Source organism: Lampetra fluviatilis, chromosome 29, assembly GCF_964198595.1.
Source record: "Lampetra fluviatilis chromosome 29, kcLamFluv1.1, whole genome shotgun sequence".
NCBI classification, from domain to species: Eukaryota; Metazoa; Chordata; class Hyperoartia; order Petromyzontiformes; family Petromyzontidae; genus Lampetra; species Lampetra fluviatilis.
This window is the reverse complement of record NC_136303.1, coordinates 3,483,971-3,504,607: the sequence shown is the minus strand read 5'-3', so window position 1 is coordinate 3,504,607 and position 20,637 is coordinate 3,483,971. Positions and strand designations below refer to the sequence as shown.

Here is a 20,637-nt window from a genome sequence, read left to right as displayed (position 1 = left end):
TGGTGCGGTGCGTAAACATCGCCACTAGGGAGACAAAGGCGGACGGGCGTGGTGTTGACCACCCACCCCCTCGTGTGCCGTGCTGACCTTCATAGGTGTTCGCTAACAGTACTTGCCCCTACAGTCTGTTAAGGCTATACGGATGATCATTGTGTGGTTGTGTGGGTGGGTGTGTGGTGTGGGTGTGTCGGTGGGTGTGTGTGTGGGTGTGTGCGTGGATGCGTGGGTGGATGTGTGGGTGCGTGGGTGGATGCGTGGGTGGATGTGTGGGTGTGTGTGTGGATGGATGTGTGGGTGAATGTGTGTGTGGATGTGTGGTTGGGTAGGTGGGTGGGTGTGTGGGTTTGTGGATGTGTGTGTGGGTGTGTAGGTGGGTGTGTGTGTGGGTGGGTGTTTGGTTGCGGTGAGCGGTCGCGTAGCGGTTAGAGCGCACTGCGTTGCGAAACCCGGCTACCCGAGGTTCATTGCCCGCGCAAGGCCAACAACAGTGATGCTGTTTACCGAATCCTTGGCCTCCCCTAGGTCGATTCAGCCTAAAAAATGTATTAGTACCTGGTGCGGTGTGTAAACATCGCTGCTGGGGAGACAAAGGCGGTCGGGCGTGGTGCTGGCGACCGACCCCCTCGTGTGCCGTGCCGGCCTTCAATATGTGCCCGTGAACAGCACTTGCCCCTACAGTCTGTCAAAGGCTATACGGGGGATCTTTGTCTTTGTTGGTGAGCGTTAGGGTTCACGCGCTCATGGTGAATGATGTCTAATCCTGTCATTGACCTTGCACTAGGTCAACTCAGCCTTAAATGAGGATGGTGCAGTGTTTTTATTTATAAAAACATCGCCACTGGGGAGACAAAGGCGGACGGGCGTGGCGCTGGCCACCGACCCTCCCTCGTGCTATTCCTCGCCGCTCACAGATTCCATCTCTCACCAACTGCGCCCAGTCGCCCTTCCCTCTTCACGTCCTCTCAGTCCTGACTCGAAGCTTTCGGGACCGAGAGGAGTTAATATTGTGTGGGTCTTTGGGTAAAGTCACGCGGATGGGTTCAACATTAAAAAATAAACAAAAAAAACCACGATGTTTCGATCGCAACACAAGCAACCGCCTTCAGGTGCACTTTTTTCCACCTGAAGACGGCTGCTTGTTTTGCGATCGAAACGTCGTGGCTTTTTTTTGTTTATTTTTTTTTATTAAATTTGAACCCATCCACGTGACTTTACCAAAAGACCCAAACAATATGAATTCCTCTCAGTCACTCGTTCTCGCCAGAGACGTGACGTCACCTGCTTACCCCCCTGGCTGCCCCCTCCCCCCGTCTTGGGGAGAGGGGGAGGAGGGGGCGGCGGGGGGGGGTGTAGTCAGCTGGGGGGGGGGCGGGTGGGTAAAGTGGTGGGGGTTAGAGCCCCCACCACCTTACCCACCCCCCTCTCTCCCCCCCCCCCGCCGCTAATTGAATGGATTCACGGCGCCCGCCCCCCACCCTTCCGCCCCTACCCCTTAATGACTGCGGCGTCTTCACCCGTGAAGGTGGCGAAGGAGGCGGTGGCAGAGGCGCCAGTGTCATCAGCAAGGTCAGCAGCAGCAGCAGCAGCAGCATCGGCAGTGTCATCATCATCAGCAGTGTCATCATCATCAGCAGTATCAGTGTCATCAGCAAGAGCAGCAGCAGTAGCATCGGCAGTGTCATCATCATCAGCAGTATCAGTGTCATCATCATCAGCAGTATCAGTGTCATCAGCAAGGTCAGCAGCAGCAGCAGCATCGGCAGTATCATCATCATCAGCAGTGTCAGTGTTATCAGCAAGAGCAGCAGCAGTAGTAGCAGTGTCATCATCATCAGCAGTGTCAGTGTCATCATCATCAGCAGTGTCAGTGTCATCATCATCGGCAGTGTCAGTGTCATCAGCAAGAGCAGCAGTAGCATCGACAGTGTCATCATCATCAGCAGTATCAGTGTCATCAGCAAGGTCAGCAGCAGCATCGGCAGTGTCAACATCATCAGCAGTATCAGTGTCATCAGCAAGAGCAGCAGCAGTAGCATCGGCAGTGTCATCATCATCAGCAGTATCAGTGTCATCATCATCATCAGCAGTGTCAGTGTCATCATCAGCAGTGTCATCATCATCATCATCATCAGCAGTGTCATCATCATCAGCAGCAGTGTCATTATCATCAGCAGTGTCATCAGCAGCAGCACCTGTGCCAGTGGCATCAGTAATAGCATTCAGGAGCGTCAGTTTTATCATCATCAGCAGCAGTGTCAGTGTCATCATCAACGTCAGCAGTGCCACCATCAGCAGCAATGGTATCATCAGCAGCAGTGCCATCATCATCATCACCATTGGCAGTAGCAGCATCATCCACGGCAGGAGTGACAGCTACAGCAGCAGCAGCAATACCATCATCATCATCACCACACTCAGCAGCAATAGTATGATTAGCATCAAGAACAGCATCATCATCAGCAGCAGCATCAACATCAGCAATCAGCATCATCAGCAGTACCATCAGCATTAGGGGACCGTCACAGCCAGATTTGCTGGCTGTGACGGTCCCACCTGATGACGGAGACTTGTGTTGCCTCCGAAACGTCGTGATTTTTATTATTTTTTATTAATTTTAATTTCATTTTTTTACCTACGTGACTTTACCGAAAAAACTAAGAGTCTGAATGGTGAAATCCAAATGCATCCACAGTCAACTGCATGAGCCCCAGAGCAATGAACCTCACCCCGTGTCCCCTCGTCATCCGGAGGAGGCGAGGTGGGAGAAGATGTTATCCCCAGTTGCAAGCAATGATCCAAAGGAAGAACGCCACGATCGCTAGATGTTAACTACCTCGCCTGGTATACAGGAAGTCATGGGTTCGATCCCGACCATAACGTCTGCGTATTTGGAGTTTGCGTGTTCTCCCCGTGGTCGCGGTTTTTTTCCCCTCCACGTATAAGAATCAATATTACGCGTTCAGAGTATTTGGGCTGCTATAAATGTCCACACGATGATAAGCCACTTTCGTTGAGCTATCATGTGTGATCGTCAGGTCTCTTCTGAAAAAGAGCTACACAGCTCACGTGGTTAAACATCACACACCTCTACAATATAGGCGTTTTTTTGGGGGGGTTAGATCGCGTAAATACAAATGTGAGCACGACGCTCTTGTCATGTGAGCACGACGCGATGTCATTCCGTCCTCTCCTGCCGCCCATCGTCGTGACTGGAATCTGGAGCGCGCGTCCAGGTGGTAACCGGTCCCAACTCCCGACAGAGACATCGCAGCCTTTCCTTCTCCATTGCGCCGGGGTCGGCTGCAGTGATTGCTGTTTCTGGAGGAACCCCGAGGGTGGGAAGGTGGGACGGGGGTGGTGGGGTGGTGTGTAGGGGTTCAGTCCCCTGATTTTGCCAAATTGAGTTGGCCCGGAGCCGTTATAGACACCTATTCCCTAATTTTAAAAAAAAATCTCTCTCTCTGTGATTCTTTGGTAATGGAATTTAAGGTGGAGGGGTTTCCAGCCCAGTGCACCCATCCAGTGCTGTGACAACACAGGCGCACGCACACACACACGGGGGCACACACATACACAAACACACACGCACGCACACACACGCACGCACGGGGGCACACACACACGCACACACGCGCGCACAAAGACAAAGATCACGTTCACGTATATACACACACACAAGACAAAGATGCCCCGTATAACCTTAACATACTGTAGGGGCAAGTGCTGTTAGCGAGCACCTATGATGGCCGGAACGGTACACGAGGGGGTGGGTGGCCAGCACCACGCCCGACCGCCTTTGTCTCCCTAGCGGCAATGTTTACACACCGCACCAGGTACTCATTTGAGGCTGAGTCGACCTAGGGGAGGCCCAGGACCGGTTCAGATAATCGTCACTGGTGTTAGCCGTGAGCGGGAATCTAACCCGGGTCGCCAGGTTCATAGCGCAGCGCGCTAACCGCTACACTACATACACGCACACACAGACACACACATATATACACACAGACACACACACATCCATACACACACAGATACACACATACATGCACGCATACACACTCATACATACACATACACGCACACACCCGTACCTTGCCCATGGGGCTCGTGGAGCCAATCTCTGCCAAACTCACCCCTGAGTGATAAAGATTGGAATCCTTCCCTGCCTCTCCACCCACCTGCTCCTACCTCCTCCCGCCCCACCCCATCCCCCCCCCCATTTGATCCCCCTTCTTCAGCCCCCCTTCTCCGAGACAGAAAGGGCGCTGTGGGCGATGTTTAATCAAAGTCAAAAGGGCCAGATGCGTGGCCTCGGCCCGTGATAGCCGGAGCCATTAACCAAAATGAGAATTAAAAAGCAGGAGAATAAAAAATGAAAATGATTTCCCCCCCCCCGCCCGCTTCCGGGAACGACCTCGCCGGAGGAGAGAAGTCATCAATCCCTCCCCCACCCAGCACCACCCAGCCTCAGACGCGCAAAAACACCGCGGCCTCGGTTCGAGCCAGGGTGCTGGTGGGTTAGTGGGGGGGCGGCGGGGGAGAGTCGTGCAACCTAAAATGAAACGTGAAGATGTATTTTGTGTTTTTTTTTTATTCGGTAAAAATATAAAAACAGCCCCTACCCGAATATTTCAAGAGCCCGCAATGGCCACGCGGTGAATACGAGATGGCGGTCACCTTAATGAATAAATAAGTTAATGATGCATCTGAGCGGTCCTCAAAGAACTGCAGGTTGCCGACCCCAGGGTGAGCGTTATTGGTGCAGGGTTGCGGCTCGGGTTCAGTGGTGAGATTCATGGCTACGGTGCAGGGTTAGTGGTAGGGTTAGTGGTAGGGTTAGTGGTAGGGTTAGTGATTGGGTTAGTGGAAGGGCTAGTGGTAGGGTTAGTGGTAGGGTTAGTGGTAGGGCTAGTGGTAGGGCTAGTGGTAAGGCTAGTGGTAGGATTAGTGGTAGGGTTAGTTGTATAGTTAGTGGTAGGGCTAGTGGTAGGGCTAGTGGTAGGGCTAGTGGTAAGGCTAGTGGTAGGATTAGTGGTAGGGTTAGTTGTATAGTTAGTGGTAGGGTTAGTGGTAGGGCTAGTGGTAGGGCTAGTGGTAAGGCTAGTGGTAGGATTAGTGGTAGGGTTAGTTGTATAGTTAGTGGTAGGGCTAGTGGTAGGGTTAGTGGTAGGGTTAGTTGTATAGTTAGTGGTAGGGCTAGTGGTAGGGCTAGTGGTAGGATTAGTGGTAGGGTTTGTTGTATAGTTAGTGGTAGGGCTAGTGGTAGGGCTAGTGGTAGGATTAGTGGTAGGGTTAGTTGTATAGTTAGTGGTAGGGTTAGTGGTAGGGCTAGTGGTAGGATTAGTGGTAGGGTTAGTTGTATAGTTAGTGGTAGGGTTAGTTGTATAGTTAGTGGTAAGGTTAGTGGTAGGGTTAGTGGTAGGGTTAGTGGTAGGGTTAGTGATTGGGTTATTGGTTGGGTTAGTGGAAGGGCTAGTGGTAGGGTTAGTGGTAGGGTTAGTGGTAGGGCTAGTGGTAGGGCTAGTGGTAGGGCTAGTGGTAGGATTAGTGGTAGGGTTAGTTGTATAGTTAGTGGTAGGGCTAGTGGTAGGGCTAGTGGTAGGGCTAGTGGTAGGGCTAGTGGTAGGATTAGTGGTAGGGTTAGTTGTATAGTTAGTTGTATAGTTAGTGGTAGGGCTAGTGGTAGGGCTAGTGACCGTAGGCTGCTCTGGGCGACACGTGGATGTGTGCAACCATCACAGTGGGCGCTGTTCAATAGCGCGGCATGCATTATTAATGACACATTTCATTAAAAGTTTCCACCGAACCAGCAATGGGCACTTCGCCCACGAGCACAAGATGTTCGTTGCCTCCGGCGATGAATATTACACGGGTCGTGCGTGCCAATCGACAGCTGGATAGGGAGACAAAGGCGGCCGGGCAGTGGTGTTGGGCATCCACCGCCTCGTATACCATGCTGGCATTCATAGTTGCTCGCTAACAGCACTTGCCACAAAAGTCTGTTAAGGCGATACGGGGGATCTTTGTCTTTGCCTCTGTGTAAGTCGGTGAACTGTCAATCATCTCAGTCAGTCAACACATGGCACCTGAGTCTGCACCGTGACCCACTAGCACCGTTCACGTGGCATCAAGGTGCACCTAGGCTGGCACAAGCGCCGTGGTGACGTCACGGCCACGTCTTTTACTGGGCGTTTGGCAGTGCCCTCGCTCGCCACTGATGTTCGCCGTGACGGGTCCCTGCGCCGCGCTTCGTAGAGCAGTGGTCTGAACGCAAGGCCACCGTACTCCACTCACCGGTTCGCCATCCCCATGAAAATTGCTGGATCCCTCACAATCAAGAAGGGGTGGAGGGGGTGGAGGGGGGGTGGCGGGGGGTGGAGGGGGGGTGGGGGGGTAGGGAGGGGTGGAGGGAAGGTGGAGGGGGTGTGGAGGGGGGGTGGAGGGGGTGGGGAGGGGGTCGAGGGGGGGTGGACGGGGGGTGGAGGGGGTGGGGAGGGGGTGGAGGGGGGGGTGGGGAGGGGGTGGAGGGGGGGTGGGGAGGGGGTGGAGGGGGTGGAGAAGGGGTGGGGAGGGGGTGGAGGGGGGGTGGGGGTGGAGGGGGGCTGGAGTGGGGGTGGAGGGGGGGTGGGGAGGGGGCGGATGGAGAGCAGTGAGGGAGAGTTCACCGGGAGTTTAGAAATGTGGGATGCGGATTTTTCTTTTTTGCTTTTGAGATTACGAAAAATTACCCCCAATACTGATTCTGGAAACAAAAATGAGCTGCGCTGCAGAATCTGAAGAGAGCGGGAAACAGACAGGCACAGCGTGATGAGAAGGCGGAGAGACACAGAGATCATTCGAGATGTTTCTATCTATAAATAAATCCACTTTAGTGTAGAATTTTGGCCACTTTTCTTGCTGGCATCCACACCCATCCGCTCACCCACCCATCCACCCAGTCACTCACCCACAGACCGTCCCACCCACTCATTCACTTAACCACCCACATAGTCAGTCATTCAGTTATTCACTCACAAACCCAGTCACCGACACACTCACTCACTCTCCCGGTTACTCACCCACACAGTCACTCATTCACGCACGCACCCACACACCCACTCACCCTACCACTCACCCACAGACCGACTCACCCACTCATTCACTCACCCACCCACCCACCTAGTCACTCACCAACGCACCCACACACTCATCCACCCATCCAGTCATTCGCTGACAAACCCGGCCACCGACTCACTCACTCACCCACCCGATCACTGATTCACGCACGCACGCACCCACATACCCACTCATCCTGCCACTCGCCCACTCACCTAGTCACTCACCAACGCACCCACACACTCATCCACCCATCCAGTAATTCGCTCACAAACCCGGCCACCGACTCACTCACTCACCCACCCGATCACTGATTCACGCACGCACGCACGCACCCACACACCCACTCATCCTGCCACTCGCCCACTCACTCGCCCACCCACCGACCCAATCACCCACCCACGCGACCGACCAATCACCCACCCACTCAGCCACTTGCCACGTCCTTCTGACCCAAAGCCCATTTGTCCTAACTGGGAGACAGCTGTCAGACGTGTAATACAGCACTTAACTGTCGAACTCCGATCGGCAGATTCGTAGCGTCGAGCGCAATCCACCGCTCCACACAAACGCACTCGCACACAAAGACAAAGCTCCCCCAGGTAGCCTACACGCATCGAGCCGGGCGGCTACGCTGTCGCACGTAGCTACCTGCGATCCAGCACTGTGGAGGCAGCAGCGAGGGTTGGTGGATCACCGGGCAGATGTTGTTGTGAAACTCCCTTCTTCACGTGAGCGTCGAGGAGGAGGTGGTGCCATGCACCGTGAACTTCTTCTGCACCGTACGTAGCCAACCGTGCTAACGGGAGGTGCGGGCGAAGGACAACGAACTAAACACAAAAAAGCAGTTATAAAGAAATGAGTTCGTCAATCTGGACGATTTGAAGGCGCAGAGCTCCAGTGGCTTCCTAATATCGGAAAGCAGAGCGTTCCAGACGGCCGCAGAAGCGCGCGTGAAAGCGCGCGGCGCGGTGACTGCCGTCTTTGTGCGATGGTCAGCCGAAAGCTGCTGACCAGCTGCAGCTGCTGCTGCTGCGGCTGCTGCTGCTGCTGAGGCTGCTGCTGAGGCTGCTGCTGCTGCGGCTGCTGCTGCTGCTGCGGCTGCTGGGGCTGCTGCTGCGGCTGCTGCTGCTGCGGCTGCTGCTGCTGGTTCTGCTGCTGCAGCTGCTGCTGCTGCTACTGCTGCTGCTGCAGCTGCTGATACTGCTACTGCTGTTACTACTACTGCTGCTACTGCTGCTGCTGGTGCTGCTGCTGCTGTTACTACTACTGCTGCTGCTGTTACTGCTGCTGCTACTGCTGCTGGAGCTGCTGCTGCTGCTGCTGCAGCTGGGGCTGCTGTTCCTGCTGCTGCTACTGCTGCTGCGGCTGCTGCTACTGCTGCTGCGAACCGTACTTGCCCCAAACGCCTGTTGAGGCTATACGAGGGATCTTTGTCTTGTTTTTGTCCTACGGATGTGTGCTGAGAGCACTTGCCCCAGCAGTCTGCTAAGGCTATACGGGGGATCTATGTGTTGTTAGCTGTTTTGTGTGGTTACGCATATGTGTGTGTGTGTAACATCGTCACTAGGGAGACAAAGGCGGCCGGGCGTGGTGTTGGCCACCCACCCCCCTCGTGTGCCGTGCCGGCCTTCATAGGCACTCGCTAATAGCACTTGCCCCAAAAGTATATTAAGGCTATATGGGGGATCTTTGTCTTTGCCTCTGTGTAAGTCCGTGAACTGCCAGTGATCTCAGTCAGTCAACACGTGGCACCTGCGTCTGCCCCGTGACCTGCTCTCGCCGTTCACGTGGCCTCAAGGCGCACCTAGGCTGGCACAAGCGCCGTGGTGACGTCACGGCCACTTCGTATGCTTAACGCTTTGGAACAACCTCGTTTCCTCCCTTCACCTCGTAAATCTTCCCTTCGAATAACATCCTCCTAACACACGATCAGTGCCGGATAACGGCCACATTTGCAACTGAAATCTTAAACCCACGGTCCTTAACCGACGATATCGTGCAATGTGATTGAGGGGGCTGTGTGTTGTTGTTGTTGTCTTTGTGTGATCTTGTGTTGTTTTGCTCCCTTGCACACGCTTGTATTTGCTGTTGACAACATCTGCGGCAATGTACGTGCGAGTGCAATGTTTAATTGCACGGTTTATTTACATTCATTATTTATACGTGCATTTTGTTTTGTATTGCCTTGCTAAATGTTTTCTCTATCTTACTCCTATATCCTTTATAATACGTTCGTGTTGATTTGACTTGCTGATGCCTAAGGGGCGCGCCACAGTGGTGAGATGTTAACTCCCTCGCTTGGTATACAGGAGGTCGTGGGTTCGATCCCGACCCTGTACGCCAGTATATTTGGAGGTTGCGTGTCTCCCTCTCTCCAGAGATTTTTCTCCAGGTCCCCCGGGTTTTCCCTCCACTATTTAGAATCAACATCACGCGTTTCGAGTATTTGGCTGCTATAAATGTCCACGTGATGACGACGAGCCATTTCGTTGGTTCATCATTTGTGGCCAGGTCGCTTCTGAAAATGAGCTACGATGGTCAGTGAGCCTTATCCGGTGAAATAGAATAGTTTAATTTCGTGTTAAATAGTTTCAAAGTCTAGGATAATAAAGATTATGATTATGGTTCATGCGAAATGCGGTCATTAAAACTCAACTAAACTTTTACCAGGTAAGTCCTCATTGAGTTATATAGCTATTTTTCAGAAGTAACCTCCCTATGACAAAACAGGACCCTGCGGGGTGGGCTGGTAGGAATAATACTAATACCGGTACAGGGATATCGACCGCACACACACGTGCACACACACACGCACATACGCGCACACACGCACATACACGTACACACACACACACACGCACACACACCGCACGCACACACACACACATGCACGCACGCACACGCACACGTAATGAAGTTGTGTTGCTACGCTTCCAGTTCGCCGTGAATAACGATCCGAAGCCCAATAGCGCCCATTCATCACGCCGCTCGAGTGGGCCGGACACGCACACACGCACGCACACAGTCACACATATACACACACGCACGCACACACAACAACAACAACGACAACCGCCATTCGCCACTAAGTGGCGGTGACGTCACCACGACGCTTGTGCCAGGCCATGTGCACCCTGAGGCCACGTGAAGTGTCGAACGCCCGCTGGCAGGAGGTCACGGGGCAGACCCAGGTGCCACGGGTCGACTGACTGAGATGACCGAGATGACTGGCTGATGCACCACCTGTGCCCCCTACTGTGCCAACTTGCTGTGCTTTAGCCACCCGGCGCTCCGCTCGTTGTTGTGAGCGTCGCTCCTCCGCCCTCCGTTGTTGTCGGAGGGCGACTGCCTCCAACTGCCCAGTAGCGTCCTTCACGAGCCTCCTCCACTGAGGCCGATCTTGACACCGCTGGTACCAGTCATCGGCAAGTCCACTCAGTTCCACGTCCTCCTGTACCACATCACTCCATCTCTTCTCTAGCCCGTGCCGCGCCCGTTTAGCCCCCTCGATCCGGCCAAACAAAAGCAGTTTAGGCATGCGGTGGCTGGGGATGCGGGCTACATGACCCAGCCAACGCAGCCTTGCCTGCCGGAGGAGCTCACTGATGGGACTTTGCCCAGATCTTTCAAGGACTTGTGAGCTCCTCACACAATCCAGCCTGGTTAAACCCAGGATGGATCGTAGGCAGGCCAGCCTAAATGTTTCCAACCGGCGAAGATGCTCCACTAGGGGGGTCCACGTTTCGCAAGCGTAGAGAAGGGAGGGAATGACCGTGGCCGAGAAGACCTGAAGCTTCGTGCGGAGCGACAGATCAGGTAGCTTCCACACAGCGTTACGCAACCGATGAAAAGATATTGCCGCTCGACTGATTCGGAGTGAGACCTCTGCTGATAAACTGGAGCCGGTCATGAGCACACTGCCCAGGTATGGGAAACTCTCTACTCTCTCCACAACTGCCCCATCACCGATTGGGAGTTGTGGGGGCGGAGTGCCCGATGGTACAAAATACCCAGGCAGGTGCTTAGTTTTTGTGGGGCTGATGGTAAGGCCCCACCTCTTAGTGGCACACTCCAGTCTCAGCAGCAGCGTCTCCAACTCCTCTTCTGAATGAGCAGCTATTACCAAATCATCGGCATACATAACGTGGTTGACCAATAGGGAGCCATCCCTTGATCGCACCCGGGCGTCGATCAGCCTCCCATTATATCTGTACCAAATGGTAATTCCCCCGGTACAGCTATTGAAGGCTTCACGAACTACGCAGTCGAAATAGATGTTAAATAATGTGGGAGCCAGAGGACATCCCTGTCGCACCCCAAGGTGTACAGGGAAAGGCTCCGACTCCCGGCCACGTAGTTTTACCCGGGCCCGCTCACCATCATGAAGGTCCTTAATGATCGTGAGCAGAGGGTCAGGGACTCCGAAAGCACGAAGAACAACCCAGAGCCCAGTCCTACTGATGGTATCATAGGCCTTGACCAGGTCAATAAAGCAGAGATGTAGGTCTTTTTGGAATTCCCTACACCTCTGCTGTAGCAGACGGACAGAAAATATGGCATCTGTGCAGGACCGCCCTTTCCTGAAACCACATTGGGGCTCCGCAAGCCTCTCCTCAGCATGCCTAGCAAGGCGATGTTGAATAATCCTTGCCAGGACCTTACCCGGCACACTGAGGAGTGAGATGCCCCTGTAGTTGTTACAGTCGGTACGGTCCCCCTTCTTAAAGAGGGGGACCACCAGGGCATCCTTCCAGTCCTGCGGAACCCGTCCAGTGGTCCAGACTGTTGTTATGATGTCATATAGGGCAGTCTGTGCACAAACGCCACCCTCCCTCAGCATTTCGCCTGGGAGAGCATCTCTGCCCGGTGCCTTCCCTGGTCTCAGACTCCGGATCGCCCTCAGTACTTCCTCAACAGCCGGTACCTCAGCCAGCCACTCACAGGGGGTGACCTCTTCCAATATTTGAGGCACCGCAGCCTCAGCAGGGTTATCCCCACTTTGTGCCATGATGTTTTCCTGGCTGAGAGATTTTCCCTCCCCCAGGACCTCACAGAAATGCTCAGCAAATCTGCAAACCTGTTCCTGGGGGTCGGAGATTGGATCACCGTTTTTTCCTCTAATGATGGTAATAGGTGTGGCGCTACAGGTTACTTTTTTGATGGAGTTAAATAGTGATTTGTGATCGCGGGCTACTGAGGCAGACTCCATCTCCTCAGCAACCCGCGACCACCACCCATCCTTACAGCGCCTCACGGCTCTCCGAACCTCCGAGCGAAGACTGCGGTAAACCTCCTCATTCTCTGACGTGGGATGCTGTAGGCGATGAGAGTGGGCCTGTCGCTTTTTCTCAATTAACCTGAACACCTCCTCCGTCAGCCAGGGTTCCCGGGGAGGTCTGGACCGCGTACCCAAAGCAGCCATTGCAGCTGCATGAGTCACAGTCTTAAACCTCGCCCATTTACCCTCGACATCAGGTGGAGTGGGGGACGATGCCAACCCCAGCTGCAAGCGATGATGAAATTCTCGCTTGCAACTTTCATCAGCTAACTTAGACCAGGCCACTTTTGGTTGGAATGGGATCCTGGGTGTACACCCACCACCGGAGTGGAAGAATGGCAGGCGCATCTTACAGATGACTAGTCGATGGTCAGAGGGCAGATCAGCTCCACGGTAGGTCCTGGTGTCAAGGACATGGGCTCGCATCCGCTGGTCCGTCACTACGTAGTCCAGCAGATGTTCTTGCTTGGACCCGGCATGCATCCATGATGTTGTGTGGATGCGCCGATGCCGGAAGAGCGTGTTGGTAATTACAAGCCCATGGGCTGCACAAAAATCTAGCAGCCTCCTACCGTTATTATTGAGCTGATCTGGCCCATGCCTTCCAATCACTCCAGACCAGGTGCCAGCATCATGACCAACTCGGGCATTGAAGTCACCCAACAAGATGACTCTGTCCTGAGTGGCCACTTTAGCCAGCACCTGTGACAGGAGGTCATAGAAAGCGTCCGACTCTTCGGCTTTGCCTGCATCCCTCCACGGATGTTCGTCTTCGGTGGGGGCATAAGTAACCACGACCACCACTCCTCGCCTCTGGTTGATGGGAAGGCGAGCCCAAAGTATCCTGGGGCTTACAGCTTCCCACACCTCACCGCCACGCTCCCACGCCCCCTTCATTCTTTTGTTCAGAAGAAGAGCCACACCCTGTTGTTTGGCAGTCTCCTGCCCCGAGTAGAGGACTGTCCACCCCTCATGGTGGCAGGAGCCAGAACCGGTCCAACGGACCTCCTGAATGCCACAGAGATCCAGGCGGTACCGGTCCAGCTCCCGACAGAGGAGTGGCAGCCTCTCCTCCGCAGTGAGCGTTCGAACATTCCACGTGGCCATCCACAATGGTTTTTCGTTGTTTCTGGAGGAGCCCCGAGGGTTAAAATTCAATCTCCTGGCTCCGCCAAATGGGGTTTGGCCAGGAGACGTCATAAAAGCCTGACCCCCCGGGGCCTCCGGCACAAGCTTATTAATTACAGGTTTATGTTTAATTCGTAGTTTAGTGGTGGTTAATTGAAGGTGGAGGGGTTACCAGCCCCTCGCACCCGTCCAGAGCCCCCGTTTAGCCACTGTGGTGGTCACAGACGCCATGAGGGGAGAGGCCAATGGGCATTGGCCCTCCCCCCACAGCACTGCCCACGACAGTGTTGCCCGTCCGGCACCGCGAGGAGGTAGGAGGTTGTTTTGCCGGACCATATAATCTATTGGTGGTCTGGTCCACTTCGTTCCTACCAGTATAATAGTTCAACGAAGTGGCTCATCATCATCATCGGGAAATGTATCGCAGCCAAATACTCTAAACGCGTGTTTCTAGACGTGGTGAGAGACATTCAAACTAAAAATATACAGCAGCAGGCACGCACACACGCACAGACACGCACACACACGCACGCACGCAAACACACGCACACACACACACACACGTGCATACACACGCACACACATACACACACGCACGCACGCGCACACACGCGCGCACACACACACACACGCACCTCTCACCTGCAAGGCAGCGGTCGCCGCTTCTCCTCCCACATCTCTCGTCGCGGCAGCTGTAACGATGGTGCAAGTTTTTTTATCATCAATTCCTCCTCCACCCCTCCCCGCCACTGTTCACCCACCAGAATAAATGAGTTCGCCCATAGTCAGTCGATCAAAAAGTTTCGCCGTGAGGCGCCGGAAGCGACGGCCATCTTGTTTAATTCACAGATCGCAGGGGGAGCGGGCGGCCATCTTGTCGGACAGTGTCATGCCAAGTGTTTGCAGTAGGGGGCGATGTTGATACACGGACGGACGGACGGACGGACGGACGATATAATCTATTGGTGGTCTGGTCCACTTCGTTCCTACCAGTATAATAGTTCAACGAAGTGGCTCATCATCATCATCGGGAAATGTATCGCAGCCAAATACTCTAAACGCGTGTTTCTAGACGTGGTGAGAGACATTCAAACTAAAAATATACAGCAGCAGGCGTCAGGGTCGGGATCGAACCCACGCCCTCCTGTATACCAGGCGAGGTAGTTAACATCTCCGAGTCACCGTGAGGCCCCTTCGCGAGACAGCCCAGCACATTGGTCAATAACACCACGTGGCCCGAAACGGTTTAAACAAATATACAGATATTCTTAGGTTTTTTCGGTAACGTCACGTAGGTAAAACATTAAAATTAATGAAAGTAAAATAAAATAAAAATCACGACGTTTCGGAGGCAACACAAGTCTCCGTCATCAGGTGGGACCGTCACAGCCAGATTTGCTGCATCAAGTTTTACCTACGTGACTTTACCGAATAAACCTAAGAATGTGAATCCTTGCAGTCACGAAAGCTTCAAATCTAGAAATATACAGATATGCAATTTTGAATATTCGACGTTTCAGTCAATGGTCCTTATTCATCGCACGAAATACATATCAACATTTCTGAAGTAATCATGAGCGCGTGCATACCTTCAGCCCCGTTGATTTCACAGTAACGAGCTCGCTGGAAATTAAAACTCTTTAAATGTAATGATTCATTCCCAAAAGGCCGCGTGGCTAACCGACCGGTAGTGTGGAGAAAAAAAAATACTTTGAGTATTCGATGTGTTAGAGACGGACTATCTCTGCGCATCTTACCTTTCGTTACGTGTGCGCTATGCATTAAGGGCCATCGCCCGAAACGTCGTCGCTTCTCTATTGTTTTCGCTTCAAGGTAGCAGTGCTCTTGGCGAGTGTGATATTGGGGGGGGGGGGTCATGATAACAATGGGCTTCATCATTTCTGGCAATACCACAAGGGGGTGTTAAGAAGTCCAAACACAGCTGTTGCAAGTCATCATCGAGTCACGACGCTTGTGATAACAAAAAAATAAACAGCAGCATGCAAACCAGAGGTCGCAACCGGGTACCCGATACCCGTACCCTACCCGATACCCAGCTACCCGAACCCGGCCGGGTACGGGTACCCGTTTGCGACCCTGGTGCGGCCGGGTACGGGTACGGGTAGGCCGTGAGTCACTGGTGAGTAACCGTTTGTCACTCATTTCCCATCGTCTTGTCTCTTCTCACAATTCAAGTTCCTAGAATCAACCCAACCGCGCCTGCAACATGGTTTCATCCCAGAGGTCGCAATCAGGTACCCGATATCCGTACCCTACCCGTACCCGGCCAGCCGGGTACGGGTAGGGTACGGGTACGGGTACGGCCGGGTACGGGTAAGGAATCAAAACCCGTTTGCGACCTCTGATGCAAACACACGCGGGTGGACAACAATGTACGACAACATTGTCCCTCGAAACTGTTTGGTCGAGAGCAGAGTTGCAGCCTCCTCCTCCTCCCGCGTGGCCTCGTCTCCGGATGGCACCGCAGGGCGAACAGCGGCGGCGCAAGGGGGGTTGGGGGGTTAACGCCAGCGCATCAAGGCGTGCATGGCCCGGCTTCGTGAGCAGTTACACCTACGAGTGTGTTGAGTCATCGCCTTTGATGTCCGCGCCTTCTTTTTTCGCCGCGGCTACCGCATCGGCAGCAGCATCGGCAGCGGCAGCAGAGTCAGCCGAACAACGTGTTTAATCGAGGACAGATGGGGGGATCGTTTCCCATCGCATTGGCACGACCGTGGCTGAGAGGCGGTGGGATTGAGACGGGAATGGGATGGGGAGAAGATGGATGAGTGGAGGACACACCGCGTTCTCTACACTCACCGACAAAGACACGGATTGCCCCCAACCTCCGCCCCCCGTGTAGCCTTCACAGACTGTTGTACTGTCAGCGAGTATCACCTGTGAAGGCCGGAACGGCACGCGAAGGGGGTGGGTGGCCGGCACCACGCCCGGCCGCCTTTGTCTCCTCCCCGAGTGGCGATGTTCACCCACCGGAACGGGGAACTCGTTGAAAGGCTGGAGTCGACCCAGGAGACGAGCGGGACCAGTTTCTGGCACGAAAAGACAAAGACGTCGCAATTCCCCATCGGTCCCGACACAGACTACCGGGGGGCAATGGTTTGGATCAGATGCATCTGCTCTAAAAACAACAACATCATCATCAACAACAACGTGGCTTCAGTCGCCGTGCGAAGGAACACCTCCAGCTCCCTCCCCCCCTCCCAGGCGTGGGCATGTAACCTCGGCAGCAGTTCTGTGATATCAACATCCACGGGCCGTTCTCCGAGACTTCTCGCTGCGAGGATTCCGATCGCAAATGCCTCTCCGTCCCGTGGCCACGCGGGCGTGAAGGGCGGTACAGCTGCCGTGGGTTTGAAGTTCGTTTGGGACGGAGACACGTGGGAGACCTCTAGTGGTCAGGATGAATCGGTCTCAGTCGGAATTTATTTTTTATTTTTTCCTTTCACTGGAAGAATCCGATGAGCAATGAAGCTCCTTATTTACGGATGTCCAGGTGAGTGTGTGAGTTAGTTTCCCGAGTCACCAAACATGACTACAGCACGAATATACAAACTGAGTGCAGCATTGAAGCAACTATAAGTCAGAGCAAATATGAAGAAAAAACCAAGCAACGATTAACTTCAATTATGTAATAGACGACGTTACGGGCAATGACCCTTCTTCACAGCACATGGAGAAGGCAGGTATGTATGTTGAACTTATTTCGCACCCGTACGTAGCCGACCGTGCGGTGGAAGGACAACAAACTAACGCACACAACAAACGGTTCTAAAGAAACGAGGTTGTCAATCGAGATGATAATGGTGATTTACAAGTGCACAGCTCCCGGCGGCTTCCCGATATCGGAAGGGAAGAGCGTTCCAGACGGCCACAGCAGCAGCGCATCTGAAAGCGCCGCGCGACAACGCGGTGACCACCGACTTTGTTCGATGGCTGAGTCCAAAATCCGCTGCTGCTGCTTCTACTACGAGGATGATGACCGTACGGGGTGTCGCGGGCTGATGGTTTATGCAACCACCACTCTCTCTCTCTACCTTTACATCTCTGGCCTCTTGTCTATGCGCTGTGAAATAAGAACCCATTGGTCCGAAACTTCGGCGGTTATATAGATACATCATATATTAGATGTTTGTATATTTTTCGATTTAAAGCTTTCGTGACTGCAGGGATTCATATTCTTCATTCTTTCGGTAAAGTCACACAGAAGGGAAATAATAAAAAAATAAAAATATAAAACACTAAAAATCCTCACGACGTTTCGACTGCAACACAAGCAATCATCATCAGGTGTGAAATCCACAGCATATGGAACGTCGTGAGAATTTGTATTCTTTTATATTTTTATTATTTTATTAGTTCCCTTCTACGTGACTTTACCGAAAGAACCAAGAATATGTTTGTATATTGTTAAGGCCGCACGCGTAACAGTCAGCGGTGTTATTATCGACAGAATTGTGTTGACTTTTAAGAGGTAAATCAGAGCAACTGGGACGTTAATTGGGAGAGGTCGGGCGCAGGCGGAGGGGAGGAAAGTTACATCCCCCACGACCACCCCACAATTTCCCAGCATCTATTTATAATCTGGAGCGATGGATGGACTGGGGGACAGAGAGAGAGATGGGGGCGGGGGGAGAGAAGGAGTATTTGATATACGAGAGCATTTGAATTCGCCAACTCTAATGCACTTGTGATCGTATCGCGAGATTATGTAAATGCGCCCTGTATGTAATCCATCACTCCCTGCCGAAGCTCGGCTGTTCTCCCCCGCCGTCTTCCCTGTCCATCCGTCACGGGGGGGGGGGGGGGGGCGCTACTCTTTTATCTTTAAATAACGCACCAGGGAACCCAAGTGATGGAAATTCCACATTGGTGCGGCGAGTTTCGCGGTCCAATTAGAGGACTATATCGTCATCATCGTCGTCATCGATCATTCAATTGCATCAGTCACGGACCAGGAATGGTTCAGATTATAATTACGCAGGTAATTATCATTCCTATAATCATGCTTAGCTTGATGATCATTCGTAGTGTAAATCACATAAAGTGGTTTCGTCGTTCATCCACATTGCCTCTCAGCATCACCCAGGAACCACCCACGCCGTCCTCGACATCTTAAGATGACTAATGAGTTGTTGATTAGTGTGGGAGGAGACCGGGACACCCGGAGAACACGCACTCGTGCGAGGGGGAAACACTCTATCCCCGTACAGATGGGAAAGATATTTATTCGTGCAGGGCACGGCACCACCTCCTCCCTCGACGCCCACAGCAAGAAGGGGGTTTCACAACAACATCGGTGTGGTGATCAACAAACCCTCGCTGCTTGCAGCTGCTGCCTCGACAGTGCTGGATTACAGGCAGCAGCGGCAGCCGCGGCAGCAGCAGCAGCGGCATTGTAGCTACTGTTACGGCTCGGCTCTTAGCCGTGAGCGGGAATCGAACTCGGGTCGTCGGGTTCGTAGCGAAGAGCGCTAACCGCTCCGCACAACACACGCACGTCAGTGTATACACACGCGCACGCACACGCACGCACACACCTGTGTATACACACACACACATACCAGTATACACATCCGCACGTACACACCTGTGCACACACGTGTAACCATACAAAAGTGCTGTTAGCGAGTAGCACCTATGAAGGCCGGCACTGTGGCACACCAGGGGGTGGGTGGCCAACACCACGCCCGGCCGCCTTTGCCTCTCTAGTGGCGATGTTTACACATCGCACCAGTGACTCATTTGAAGCTGAGTCGACCTAGGGGAGGCCCAGGACCGGTTCAGATAATCGTCACTGGGTGTCGGCCGTGAGCGGGAATCGAACCCGTCCGGCCAGGTTCGTAGCGCAGCGCGCTAACCGCTACACCACCGCTCCCACACACACACACCTGAGCACACACGAACGAACATCGGTAAACACACACACACACAACTGTGTACTTGCGTACCCATGCGCGTGTGTGTGTCCCCCCCCCGCCGCCCCCTCGCCCCCCTCGCCCCCCCCCCCTCGCCCCCTCGCCCCCCCCCCCTCCTCCCGACCCCACTTCAGCGCTGGAGTTTGAGGAGGGTGAGTTCCTGGACATCGAGTCCATCCGCAGGGACCAGGCGGGCGAGTACGAGTGCAGTGCAGCCAACGAGGTGTCCGCTCCCGACGTGCGCCGCGTCCGCGTCTCCGTTAAGTGTGAGTCTCGCTCGCCTCGGTGCAGCGGCGAGTCGGTAAGGCTCGTCACTGCGAGTCGGTCGCGACGCGCAACCCCCTGGCCGCCGCCGCCGCTGCCATTGCTGCTGCTGAAGCTCCTGCTGCAAGGGATGGTGGTGATGGTGATGCATCTTTTTGCTGAGTGGACTTGCCGATGACCGGTACCAGCGGTGTCAAGATCGGCCTCTGTGGAGGAGGCTCGTGAAGGACGCTGCTGGGCGGTTGGAGGCAGTCGCCCTCCAACAACAACGGAGGGCGGAGGAGCGACGCTCACAACAACGAGCGGAGCGCCGGGTGGCTAAAGCACAGCGAGTTGGTACAGTAGGGGGCACAGGTGGTGCATCAGCCAGTCATCTCAGTCAGTCGACCCGTGGCACCTGCGGGGTCTGCTCCGTGACCTCCTGCCAGCGGGCGTTAGACACTTCACGTGGCCTCAAGGTGCACATAGCCTGGCACAAGCGTCGTGGTGACGTCACCACCACTTAGTGGCGAATGGCGGTTGTTGTCGGTGATGCATCTGCCGGTCATCTCATTCAGTCGACTGCATGGCACCTGGTGGGTCTGTCACGTGAGCTCCCCCCGGTCAGCTGTGAGCCTTCGGCGCTCCACGTGAACAACCTCAGGGTGCACCCAGCCTGGCACAGGCGGCCGTGGCGACGTCACTGCCGCTAAGTGGCGAACAGCGGCCGCTGTTGTTGCTGTTGTTGGTGGTGGTGGGAATTAACCGTTACAAAATAATGATGATGAAATATGTAATAAAATAAAAATATAACATGACAATTTGATAAAAAAAATTTACGATAACAATAAATATATGACATTAACAAAATGGACAATTGTTGAACATATTCACTCTCATCATTCAAATTTCTCAGCGCCGCGTTGGGTCGTCAGGCGAGAGGGGTGATGGTTT

General features: G+C 53.8%; 1 protein-coding gene across 2 annotated transcripts in view; it reads left to right on the top strand.

The window, feature by feature from the left end:
• LOC144942958 (opioid-binding protein/cell adhesion molecule homolog) overlaps window positions 1-20,637 on the top strand; it is a 250,768-nt gene that overhangs the window by 205,945 nt on the left and 24,186 nt on the right. For both annotated transcript variants that reach the window (XM_078870022.1, XM_078870021.1), the window contains exon 5: window positions 19,575-19,706. In XM_078870022.1, the coding sequence (XP_078726148.1) occupies window positions 19,575-19,706 (132 nt within the window). The remainder of the gene's footprint in view (window positions 1-19,574; window positions 19,707-20,637) is intronic.